At 42.0% G+C, this 12,831-nt stretch overlaps 1 protein-coding gene across 3 annotated transcripts in view; it reads left to right on the forward strand.

Moving 5' to 3' along the window:
* PLXNB2 (plexin B2) overlaps positions 1–12,831 on the forward strand; it is a 350,258-nt gene that overhangs the window by 278,502 nt on the left and 58,925 nt on the right. For all 3 annotated transcript variants that reach the window (XM_081927589.1, XM_081927587.1, XM_081927588.1), the window contains exons 13-15: positions 2,261–2,353; positions 3,310–3,388; positions 11,137–11,291. In XM_081927589.1, the coding sequence (XP_081783715.1) occupies positions 2,261–2,353; positions 3,310–3,388; positions 11,137–11,291 (327 nt within the window). The remainder of the gene's footprint in view (positions 1–2,260; positions 2,354–3,309; positions 3,389–11,136; positions 11,292–12,831) is intronic.

The raw sequence follows: 12,831 nt of genomic DNA on the forward strand, positions 1-12,831 counted from the left end.
GCAGTATTCCCCTCACTATTAAAGCATCAATTGCTCAGGTACCCACACTTTTACAACGGCTTACCAGACTTTTCTGTGTACTCAGCTGCGGGGTCTCTATGATGGTAGCCTTTGCTTTGGGAATGTTAATTTGCGTGCTTTCAGGTCGTCTCCTCCATACATCCTTTCAAACTAACAGGATCTGCTAATGGAAGAAACCTTTCTGCATTAATAGAACATAGAGAGAGGGATGTTCCCGCTTGCCAAACAATCTAGAATTTAGCATGCTACCTAACCTAGACACCTTTATACTTTACAATTTAATCTCCCGGTCAAAACTATTCAGTGGCACCATCATGGCTCCAGGACCACCCCTTTAAAATCACTGCAACATTCTTGTTTGGGGGTGTAAAGTTTCTCTTGAACTTTTGGATTACATCAACCTTTGTCTTGCCTGAGAGCCTGTCAGAGCCTTCGTACCTCCTTGCTTCCGGAATCTGCTACCTGCTCGAAATTTCTTTAATTAAAATATTTCTTCTCTTCAGTAACCCAACTTACACTTTGAGTTCCTTTCCAAATACATCCTAGTTGTATTGTGGAGAAGTATCTCGCCCCTGAGAAGGGCAATATGAAAAGCAAGGGAATGAAAGTGAAAGAGTGCTGGGACATTTCTTGCCACCCCTCTCTGTAGTCTGCCTTCCCTGTTTCCCACACTAATGAGTAAGGCAAGGAGAGGAAGAAAAGGCAGAGAATCAACTCTTCCCTCAAAAAAATTATTCTTGGATTGGGACACCTCAGGTCTTTCTGCGGCAACCTCTCAGCAAGCTGCCTTTTTAATGACTTTCTCAAATTCTTTCTGCTGTGTGTTCAAGAGCACCCCTTTCAGCATTGTGACATGGCTGAAATGTAGGAATTCCTCATTTGGCAGTTCATAAGTTGGTTATTTTGGCTGGGGAAATAGCATTAAGAGCACATACAATGCAGATTTTGTGACTACACTTTCACTTTCTCCACCATCTTCATCTTAGTTCATTCTTGCTTCATACTTGGCTATTGTTTGGGAGTTCTGCCACTTTCCCAGAAAGGAGAGAACTCCTGCTGTATTTACAAATGCCACTGTCAGCTCTTTCTAATTTCCAAACTGTGTTTGTAAATCTATAGAAGCTTGACTGATTGATTTTTAGATCTTGGTAAGAGCTGAAATTATCATTTTGGACAACTGGTAGTACAGAGTTGGTTGTGATGGTGACGATGATGATGATTTCGATTTCTTACCTGTGCTTCAACATAAGGTCCCAGCATGGGTTATAGACATTAAAATCAGTTTACCACAAAATGTTTTAAAATCATTTGTTTTTGTAGCTATCGTATTGTTTCTGTTGAGAGCTCTCCTGTTAGCTAAGGTTGAGAGAGTGTGAACTTCACTGAGCTTCAGATCCAAGCGGAATAGCGATGGGATTGGAGCCTGGAACCCTAGACCTGCACTATGATGCATCTGAGTTCCCTTTGCTTATATTGCACTTCCTGGGTGTGGGGTAATGGCTAGTACATAGGCCTTAGACTAGGGAAACCTTGGTTCAAATCCTTGCCTAGCCATGAAGCTCACTGAGTCGGTCACTGTCTCTCAGTCTAACCCACCTCACCGGGCTGAAATAGAAAGGTGGGATTAAAAATGCATCAAGCAAAATTCTTCCTGCTTTAAGTACTGCTCCTGTGGTAGTGATTTTAATAGTTTGCACACAGACCAAGTCCTGTCAGTCACAAACTTTGGTTGTGCCCTCTCACAGTGATTTCTTTCTGGCATTGTGGAGTCACTGGGTTGGGCTTAGACTCTTCCTGTGATGACAAGTGCAGGAGGAAAAAATATCTTCAGGATGTGGATACAGAGAGGCCCTTAAGATGGGTTGGCGAGATCAAGCCACAGTCCACCAAGGCTGGTCCCCAAAGTTGTGAGCTCATTGTGGAGTGATTTTTCTGAGAAGTAAGGATGAGATTTGGGGCCTTAATATTGCCTTCCCCTGCCTTCGGAAAAGCACTTAGAGGAAATGTTTTGCATGCTTTCCATCTCTTTTTGATTAAAAATTGTTTGGAGTAATCTATTTGGAGCATCAGAAAATGTTGTAAAGTCCTACCTAAAATGCCTACATGATCTGTGTTATAGTTGTGGTTGCCACAGTTTAATGATTAAGGCTCTTGATTTGATCTAGTTGTTTCCAGAGCTGCTCAGTGAAACTACTGTTTGCCTAGTGCTGGTATTCTAAGCAACATCTTTCTCTTACAGGGTAGTGATTTCAGAATTGGAAATAACCGCATTCAGTTTGAGACCAAAGTGGAAAAAGCATCTGATGGAACTTTCTTTTTTCAAATCCAACCGGTAAATATCAGAAATTGTGGGGTGGGGTGCTTACAGATCACTTTCTCTCTTGACTTCTTCAAGGCTGAGCAACATTCAGCAATGAGCTCACCTTTACACCTCCTACAGTCAACATGTTGGTTGTGTTCAGACTTCTCTCCTTCCCTCCACTGCCAGCTTTGACACAGAGATAGCGGCTTCGTTAAGCCAAAGTTTCCCATTACATCTAAACTGATTATCAGGCACATAAGCCATTGTCCCATTTTGTTGGGCTGGCCCAATATACTATGAGGATGGAGATGAAACAAGCTGGCTATGACTTGATGTTGGTGATAGACCTAAGATAAAGAAATGATAAGATCTGTGCTGTTCTTGAGATTGTTGGCCTTGGCTGGTGAACGTTGATGAGATTTTCCGATTTTTGCCATTCACTTTTATTGAGGCATTCAAAAATATATCTATACTTTGAACAAACACATAAGTGACACAACAGGATTGTTAAAATTTGCTCACGGGGAGAGGGTGATTTGCTGTGGTCGCCACTAATGCATCCTGTACTTTTAGAATGAAAGCCATTTCTGTGTTTTTGTGTTCACATTTTCCTCAGTTCTTTGAAAGATACATTTGTTTAACACCCACTGCAAACATGACTAAACATTGCACTTCCCCTTTATGTGCCTTTTGAAAATGAGATATTATAATATACACACACATATATAATCATTTTCTGTTACATTCATCTGTTTCCCATTCTTTTGGAAAGGTTACAACTATCGTTGTTCTGACAAGTGTTATAATCGTATGAATGCATCTCCTAGTAGAAGTATGTGGTTGTTGTTATTTGTGCCATCATTTTGAAGATACAGCTATCACAATATGACCTTGGAAGTAGGTAGCTACTTGATTTGGGATGAGTGAGTTAAGATATAAGATGATTTCTAACAGAGATAACCATTGTCTTTCCCCCCTCCCTTCAGAGTCATGTTGAAAACGAAACACTACCACTAAGCTTATACATTAAGACGGATCAAGGCAAGATTGATAGCAAATTGATTGGTAAGTACATAGTACAGGAAGGGGAAATTAAAAGTACCAAAATCTTTTATATGCACCTTTTAAAGCATTTCACTGCTCTAATGATTGCATACAGTGGTACCTTGGTTCTCAAACTTAATCTGTTCCGGAAGTCCGTTCGACTCCTGAAACCATTCGAAAACCAAGGCACAGCTTCCTGTAGGCTGCACTCAAGACTCATCAGATATTTGGATTCTGAAAACTGTTCACAAACCAGAACACTTACTTCCGGATTTGCGGCGTTCGGGGGCCGATTTGTTCAGCAACTAAGCCATTCAGGAACCAAGGTTTGACTGTAATTAGCAATCCATCAGCTTAAAAAATATCTAAATAATGTTGCCTTGAATAGGCAATGAATATTACTGTTGTGAACTTAAATATGTATTGTCTTGGCTTGCTTTCTGGGTATGAAAAAGCTTTCCCCCACCCACCCAATAATCCATCCTTCAAGTTTTCTGATAATTTCTCCCAAGTTATGAAGCATCTCTGCAACACTGCTGCATCTCTGCAGAATTGGCCAGATCTCAAGACCACAGTGTAGTTTTAATCAAAAGCTTTGCATCAAGCATGTCAATAAATGGCCACATTTTTTCCTCTAGAGTCAAATGCTGTCACTCCATTTAGAGTCAGCCAAGACTTGCTCTTCTGTGCTGCTGCTATTGCTTCTGCCCCTTCTCTGCTTTAGATCAGTTACAGTGGTACCTTGGTTTACGAACTTAATTCGTTCCGAAAGTCCATTCTTAAACCGAAACCATTCTTAAACCGAGGTGCACTTTCCCTAATGAGGCCTCCCACCGCCAGTGCCCTTCCACCGTTCAGATTCCGTTCTTAGACCAAGGTAAAGTTCGCAAACCGGGACACTACTTCTGGTTTTGCGGAGTTCGTAAATTGAATCGTTCGTAAACAGGGCTGTTCTTAAACCGAGGTACCACTGTAGTTAACTTTGGGCTTTTTTCTTATTACAGTCCCAATGTTGCAACTATTTTTGTCCAGGCAGAGGCCCAGTGCGACCAGTGTGTTTCCTGGCAGGCAAAAAAGTCCATGCACAATGACTAATTATGCTAGAAAGAAACCAGGCATGACCTTCCAAATGCTTTTTAGTAATCCTTTTGCTTATTACTGTGACTCAGTGACACTTATAACTAATGTTGGCTGTGCTGATCAATCTTGCACGGCTGCAAATCAATCTTTAGGTATTGTATTTAATAGATTTACTTTTTAATGGATGCTGCAAATGAAAATCATTGTTCAAGACCTCTCCTCTTTTCCTATAATGCTAATATCTCCCACCCAAACAATATACATCATCTTCCTGTATAGAATTACTGCAAACCTCTAATGTATTGTGGCCACATAAAAGACAAATGATATTCTAGAATGCATTTGATATGGCATTTCCAGTAAGGACTGCAGAGTGTTTCTACATTTGAATAGCACACTGGCAACCTTACCCTTCATCCATTTTTGGTCAGCCATATTCAAGCAGGAGTAACCTGGAATAAATGGAAAGAATTACAGAAAAGGTTCTAAACTTTATAGGTCAAGACTAGGGGTGCTTGAGCATTTTGTCCAGTCTTTCGTTTTAAGCGAACCAACCTGCTTTGCAATTCCCAAACTAATATGTAGATTGGATTGGATTTCCTTGAGTTTTTGCATCTCTCCAAATTTTGTGACATAGCTCAAAAAGTGTAACATAATGTGTGTTTTAGGGTGGTTTACTCAAATGAATACTATATGGGGAAAGTACAATAGGAATATTGCAGTTTTTAGTGTAACTTTAAAAAAAAAGATTGCAGAAATGAGATGGAACAAAGTTATGAATGAGCACATACAAAATTGGCATGAACCAGAAATTGACTGCCATCCCACCCTAGTCTAGACTAGACGATATTTTCGTTTAAAACACTTCTCATCTTAACAAATGAGTGATGCTCTGTTATATTCCCAAAGTCATCTATCCATTTGTTATATATACACTTTCCCTCTCCTTCTCCCTCTCCCTCTCTTTAATTGATTAATGTTCATAGTCTGGTTGGTATCAGCAGGGCGCAGCTCAATTTTATGTCCATTCTGCCCACGTTCATCTCTGTGGTTTACTATGAAAAGCAGAAGCGGAAAAGAACTGGGGAAGAAGAACCTTTTTGTACTAGTGGTGTCCCAATTCCCCTTCTCACTTTCTTGCCATTTGTGGGCCCTTAATAGAGCTGAATTTAAGTGCACCACACTTTGAAAGATAGTTACTTTGGTCCTTCTGGTCGCTACTACAGAGAAGGTGAGCAATTATTGAATTTCCAAATATAAATGAATCCTTTCTTTCTGTAACACATTTAGAGAATACCAAGTAGCATTGGCATTTAATGTATTTTTATAGCCACTGGAGACTTAGAGCAGTATGAAATCCAATATATCCCTTTTATCCTTTGTCCTGTTCTATCAATGGTTTCACAGCTAGTACCTAAAGATGATGGATAAGGGTTGGAATCTAATGGCTGGTTTGCTGCTGTTACATTTAACAACCTGATCAGTAACGAAACTGATTAACACTTTGAGCTCCACCACTGTATTGTGTGTGACTTGGAGAGCTTGCCTTTCAATACATTACAAATCTAATTTAGAGGCAGTTTGAGTGCTGGTTTTTGCAGACGCAGACGTTGTTTTCAGTTCTCCACATATAGATGAAAAATATAAATTGAATCAGTTAGTCAGACACAGCAGTCTCTCTGGTTAGCTGCTGGTATACTTTAAAAAATCCAGAATTCTGAAATTGAATTCCATCAGTCTGTTTTCTGAGTCAAACCAATAGTACCTCACTGCTCGCTTCAGATGTGGAATGTGTGAATGCACATTCTTTAGCCAGAATCAAAATACAACAAATAACTTCCCTCAAAAGCATGTATCCACTATTGGTCTTTGACTTATATATATTCACACCACCAAGGGTTGTCATATGTCTGTAATTTTCCGGACTTACACGGTATTTGTCCCTCATAAACAGTGTCTGGGTGGAAATCAGTGAAATGTCAGGGAAAATCCAGACGTATGGGAGCCCATGTTAGAAGTGTAGATTTTGGCAAATTTCATTAAAAATAGTTCAAAAACTCTTATTGGGGGGACGGACTAAAAAAACTTCAACTTTTGTGTCTGGAGTTTCACTTTTTGAAATATGGCAGCCCTAACACCATCTATAAAAAGAGATCAGGGCAGGGCATGACAATGGCTTGAGGGGTTATGGATTGACAAATTCACTGTTATGGAATCCAGGCTAACCCCATATTCCTAGGCACTTAAATGATTTGGGGCACTGGCCCATGGATGTATTTGAAAAATCTCCCCCCCCCCTCTCTCTCTCTCTCACACACACACACACACACACACATATATACATATAGTGGTATACCACTTGGGCGGAAACATTCTAACATGCATTTAAATAAAGAGCCTCTTTAAATGTTATAGAATCTGAATTTCAAGCATTCAGTTAATAATCTTATTAGTGTAAGACTAAGAAAGGCAGATCCCTTTTTCTTATTTTAGCTGATAAATCAGGAGAGAAAAAACATTTATTCTTCCTTTTCTTGCTCTTTTTAAAAATATTTCCTATCTGTTGAAGTTGGTAAATTTGTGGAAAATAATATGAGGAATGTGGGCTTCTCAGATTAATTGCCATATCACTTTAGTTAACATGAGTTCTCTTTTCCAGCCCCAATAGGTCAGCCTTGTAGGCTCAGCATAAGCTGTTAAGGTCAGGGGTGGCCCTGCCGTTAGATATACTGAGGCAATGACAACAGGGTGTCGGAAGACAAACGTGTGTGCGCCACACAGCCTGACAAAAACCCCTAAGCCAGCCTACGGTAGCAAAAGATATATGGCTGTATCCCACTAAGTTATACAGTGGTACCTCGGTTTAAGAACAGTCCTGTTTACGAACGATTCGGTTTATGAATTCCACAGAATGGAAGTATTGTCCCAGTTTGTGAACTTTACCTCGGTCTAAGAACGGAATCTGAACGGTGGAAGGGCACTGGTGGCGGGAAGCCTCATTAGGGAAAGTGCGTCTCGGTTTTAGAGCGGTTTCGGTTTAAGAACGGACTTCCGGACTGGATTGAGTTCGTAAACTGAGGTACCACTGTACAGTGGTACCCCGGGTTACATACGTTTCAGGTTACATATGCTTCAGGTTACACACTCCACTAACCCAGACATAGTGCTTCAGGTTAAGAACTTTGCTTCAGGATAAGAACATAAATCGTGCTCCGGCGGCGTGGCAGCAGTAGGAGGCCCCATTAGCTAAAATGGTGCTTCAGGTTAAGAACAGTTTCAGGTTAAGAACGGACCTCCAGAACGAATTAAGTACTTAACCCGAGGTACCACTGTACTCAGACTAGACCCGTTTCAACTAATGGACCTAATTTAGTTGTGCCCATTATTTTCAGTGGGTCTGCTCTGAGCAGGACAACCCTCAGTCCTGTTTCCAGAAGATTCAGCTACCAATCTGGAAAGACAGGAAGGATTGCCATCTTGTGCTTAGTCTCTGGCGGTCAGTGCCTTGACTAGCCCTGGTCAACCTTGTTCAGTTTTCCATCCAGTTAGTCTTTGATTGCAGGACAAGCATTGAAGTCTTGCTGCTCAGCATCTTGTATATAAGCGTATTACCTTGAATGGGTTGGCAAGCAGATTATGTCTTGCAACTGAAAAGGAAACAGAACCCAAGTTTCTGATTCACACTTAATAAATAAGCAAGCCTCTGCTCAGCTAGCAAGTTTAACTACTTTGAATAAACACGGTGGTTCCTGCTGAGCAAGTGGGTGCTATTTTTAAAGAAGACAGTAATGCACTGTAACTGTTTTTAGCGTAATGTGAGTTATCCCAAAATTGTCAACTCTGAGGACTCCTTCCCATTCCTCCCATGCTAGTCAGGAAGGTTAATTATAGCTTTGTTGATCCAAATAATCAGAAGGGAGCCCCCCTTATATTCAGGTTTGTTTATTTTTTAGTTAGGTAAAGGTAAAGGAACCCCTGACCATTAGGTCCAGTCACGGACGACTCTGGGGTTGTGGCACTCATCTTGCTTTATTGGCCAAGGGAGCCGGCATGCAGCTTCCGGGTCATGTGGCCAGCGTGACTAAGCCGCTTCTGGTGAACCAGAGCAGTGCACGGAAACGCCGTTTACCTTCCTGCCGGAGCGGTACCTATTTATCTACTTGCACTTTGATGTGCTTTCGAACTGCTAGGTTGGCAGGAGCAGGGACCGAGCAACAGGAGCTCAACCCGTCACAGGGATTCGAACCGCCGACCCGCTACTTAGAACTAAAATGTTATAGTTAGTAAACTTGAGCACTAATAGTTTCCAGTTAAGATGGTGATCTGACTGCCCATCAAAAACGTGCTCAAATACGAAGGCTTGGGAGTCGTTGCTTCCAACTTGGTTCATGGTCCTAATTATACAGCACCCTGGATTTACTCTGCGTGTTCTGGAATTAGGCCATGATGCTCTTCAGTCATGTGTGGAGTATGGCTTGGATCTCAGAAGGACTCCAGATATTACAAATTCCGTTCTTAACTTTACCCCTCAGTGAACACAAAGCTGTTACAGGCTTAAGAGGCGCTCTGTTTTCCTCTGTGATTCATGGCCATGATAACCAGAAGTGGCAGGGCATCTTTTATCATGGTTCCAGTGCTCCCCGGTGCCCTTCCAATCCTGGTCTCTGACCCCATTCATCAACCTTTGGTCCTTGCTGCAGGACTCCTTGGGTGGAGGCATAAGTTGAACCATCTTGGCGTGTATGTGAATATATATTATTGCACTAGGCTGTCTAAATTCTGCTTTTCACGGCACAACAATAAGATGCTGAATTTTTGGAAGCTTTAGTGTGGTCTGTTTATCTTAAAGTTAACTATGAATAGCTATCTGTTTTTGCTCCAGACATCTGAGGTTGATTAGAAAGCTCTCCAGACAAGAATGAACTTGTGTATTGAAAAACCTCTAAACATAGCACCCCTACAACTCTCATTGCCCGTCAACCCATGTGCATTTCATTTGAAATAACATCTCAGCTAGATCTAAATCTACTGTTAACAAAGGAACTTCTTCTAGTCACTTATTTTTCAGTTCCCTGCCCAAAGGTAGAACTGTCCGACTATTTGCCATCCTGACAGTTCAGGAAAAAAATGTGCTAATCTGCAGAAAGCCTAATCTGCTGCTGCTGCTGCTGCTGCTGCTGCTGCTAATAATAATAATAATAATAATAATAATAATAATAATAATAATAATAATATTTTATATCCCGCCCTCCGCAGCTGAAGCCGGGCTCAGGGTGGCTAACAACAATAAAATAGTACAACATTCTAAGCAAGTACAGTGGTACCTCGGGTTAAGAGCTTAATTCATTCTGGAGGTCCATTCTTAACCTGAAACTGTTCTTAACCTGAAGCACCACTTTAGCTAATGGGGCCTCCAGCCAGCATGCAATTTCTGTTCTCATCCTGAAGCAAAGTTCTTAACCAGAGGTACTATTTCTGGCTTAGCGGAGTCTGTAACCTGAAGCGTATGTAACCTGAAGTGAATGTAACCCGAGGTACCACTGTATCACTAGAAGGCTGAAGCATAGGAGCCCACACTTGCGCTGCACAGGAAGGGAACACAACAACAAAGCTTCCATGGTTTTCTCCCACTTCAATATGCACGGAATTTATTTCCAACCCCAGATCTGGTGGTCTGTCTCTGCATGAGCCTGGTCAGGCCGCTGAATGCAATAAAACCAAAACTGAAGGGCCCCGTTATTTTGCTTTCCGCCCTCCACCCCCATTATCTTACTTTCCTCTGCAAGTTACAGTAATCATTAAGAATGCATTAATGTATCAATAATTTGATGAAGCTGTGTGTGGCTAGGACACTTAACTACATTACTGAAAGTCAGAAAGGTGATAAGATGCGAAGATTGATTGAGTTGCTCATTCGTTATTTATTTGCAGCATTTATGCTCCTTTCTATGCCTTTTGCACAAAAAAGGGTGGTGGCTCCCAGAGCAGCTTACAGAAAGCAGTAGAGAGGGAGTCCCATGCCCTCAAGTCTACATTCTAAAATGCATAACACACTGGGGTGTGTGGACAGGGTAGGCAGGAAGGAAGAGGAAAAAATGGCTTCTGCACAGTTCTTTCCTTGGAGAGCTGATCTGGTGGCAGCTGGAATGCTCTCAGGAGGAGGCTTGTTGAGTTGCGTTCCTCCGTCCATGGCAGTTCTCACATTTTTGCAAAAAGCAACACTCACCTTCCTCCTGCACCCAGGATCAGATTCGAGAGCAGATGACAATGTCCGGGTTGGAGAACAGGGCTGCTCCTGCCCAGTGGCGAAGCTGCATGCTCCGCTACCAGCGGTGGAGAGCAGGCAGCGGCGTGGCACGCGTTCTGGGGGTGTGGCACGCTGCCTGTGGCAGCGTGCTGCATGGGGGGGGGGTACCACGATGGCACCCTACCGGAATAGTGGTGCCATGGGCGGTCCGCTCCCTCCGCACTCCCGTTCTTCCGCCAGTGCTCCTGCCACAGTTATTTCCCCAAGCAGCTGAATTGGTGGTTAATCACAGATTGTGGTGTTTGTGAGCGCCATGATTGTACCTGAATGATGCTGCCCCGTTAGGTGCACCTCAAGATTTATGTGGGTTTGAATTTCTCTGAGTGGTGTAATAGTAACTGACACTAGAAACATGCATATGATTTGTTTTCCATTTTTACAGTGACTCTATACAGCTGTTCCTATGGTCGGAATGATTGCAGTTTGTGTCTCGCAGCTAATCCTGCGTATCGGTGTGTCTGGTGTGACGACAGCTGTGTTTACACTGGCCGGTGTGCTGCTCCCACTACCACCTGCCCTCCTCCAGTCATTACTATGGTAATTTCTGCATCACTCATAACGTAGCATGAAGTCCACTCAAGTCAGCTTGCAAAGCATTTATGGAATTCTGAGGAGCTATTGCAAACTTGTAAAGTCCCATAGTAAAGAGACTCGTGTCTGTTTCTTTAAGATCCAGATGGTGAATAATCACTGTGCTCGCGGGGCATTAGAACTGGCTTTTGGGCTAAAGAAACCAAAAGGAAAAGGCTACATAACTATATCCTAGGAGTGTCTTCCAGTAGTGCTGTAATGGCAGGCTGCTCCTAGGCTACATGGGAAGAGTTCATAGCATGGTTTCTTGCCTTGCCTGCATTGTCTCAGATTCCAGGAAGGGGTATTATTGGCATGAGAGAGTCTCTGTGTCACCAGAGCAGCTAAGGAAGGAGGCATGCCATTACATTTCCTGTACCACTAAGGGGCAGAACTTTACGAGATGTGTGGACATACTGCTGGTCTGTCTTTGCTCTCCATACTTGCTCATAGCATCTGATTTAACCCAATAAGCTGGTTCAGACATAACAATCTCTGTTTCACAAAGCCAAGAATGTTGCATATGAACAGCCCTGTGTATGAGATGATATAATCATCACTGTACATTGCTAGCAGCTAGTGACGATAAGGTAGAAAGCCAGACTAATACAATTACCGTATTTTTTGCTCTATAAGACTCACTTTTTCCCTCCTAAAAAGTAAGGGGAAATGTTTGTGTGTGTCTTATGGAGCGAATGCAGGCTGCACAGCTATCCCAGAAGCCAGAACAGCAAGAGGGATTGCTGTTTTCATTGCGCAGCGATCCCTCTTGCTGTTCTGGCTTCTGAGATTCAGAATTATTATTTTTCTTGTTTTCCTCCTCCAAAAACTAGGTGCGTCTTGTGGTCTGGTGCGTCTTATAGAGCGAAAAATATGGTACATTGTTCAGGCATTGTGTTAAAACAGTTACGGTTTGACAGCAGAGTCTGCAGATTCACCCCTTACATACCTTGTTCTGCCCAGATTGCTTTTTTCATTTTCTGGCTTTCCAAAGAGCTTTAGTTCAACAAGTCTAATCCCCCTTAGGGTTGCCATTTTTTTGAAGAGAAAAAAGAGAACACATTTGCCGACATCTGCTTTTAACTATGGATCTCTAGGACAACTCTCTCATCATCAGAAAGAGGACGTGTCCTAGGAAAAGAGGACATGTGGCAATCCTGAAGCCTTCAGCTTATCTAACTAGTTCCACAGTTCTAAATTCGTAGCAGAACATTAAAAAGAGCATTTGTAAGCAGAGTGGTACCTCAAAAGGTATCTCTGACTGTTAGAAACCTGCTTCAGAGGTAGTTCACTCAACTAAATAAATGTTTCAGTATTTTTTCCTATTAAAAGGAGACACCATTGGGTTCTTTAGGCAACCACAACACAGTTATAAACTGGATGAAATGCTAGGTGTTACTCTAGGCAGGAATGCTATATATAATAGTTATAACCTGGTGTTGTAATAAAGTACAGTAGAATTCCATTTTCCGTCAGGTATTTGAAATGATGCAGCTTGTTATTGATT

The sequence above is a fragment of the Podarcis melisellensis genome (genome assembly GCF_964234715.1).
Source record: "Podarcis melisellensis genome assembly, chromosome: 10".
Classification (NCBI taxonomy): domain Eukaryota; kingdom Metazoa; phylum Chordata; class Lepidosauria; order Squamata; family Lacertidae; genus Podarcis; species Podarcis melisellensis.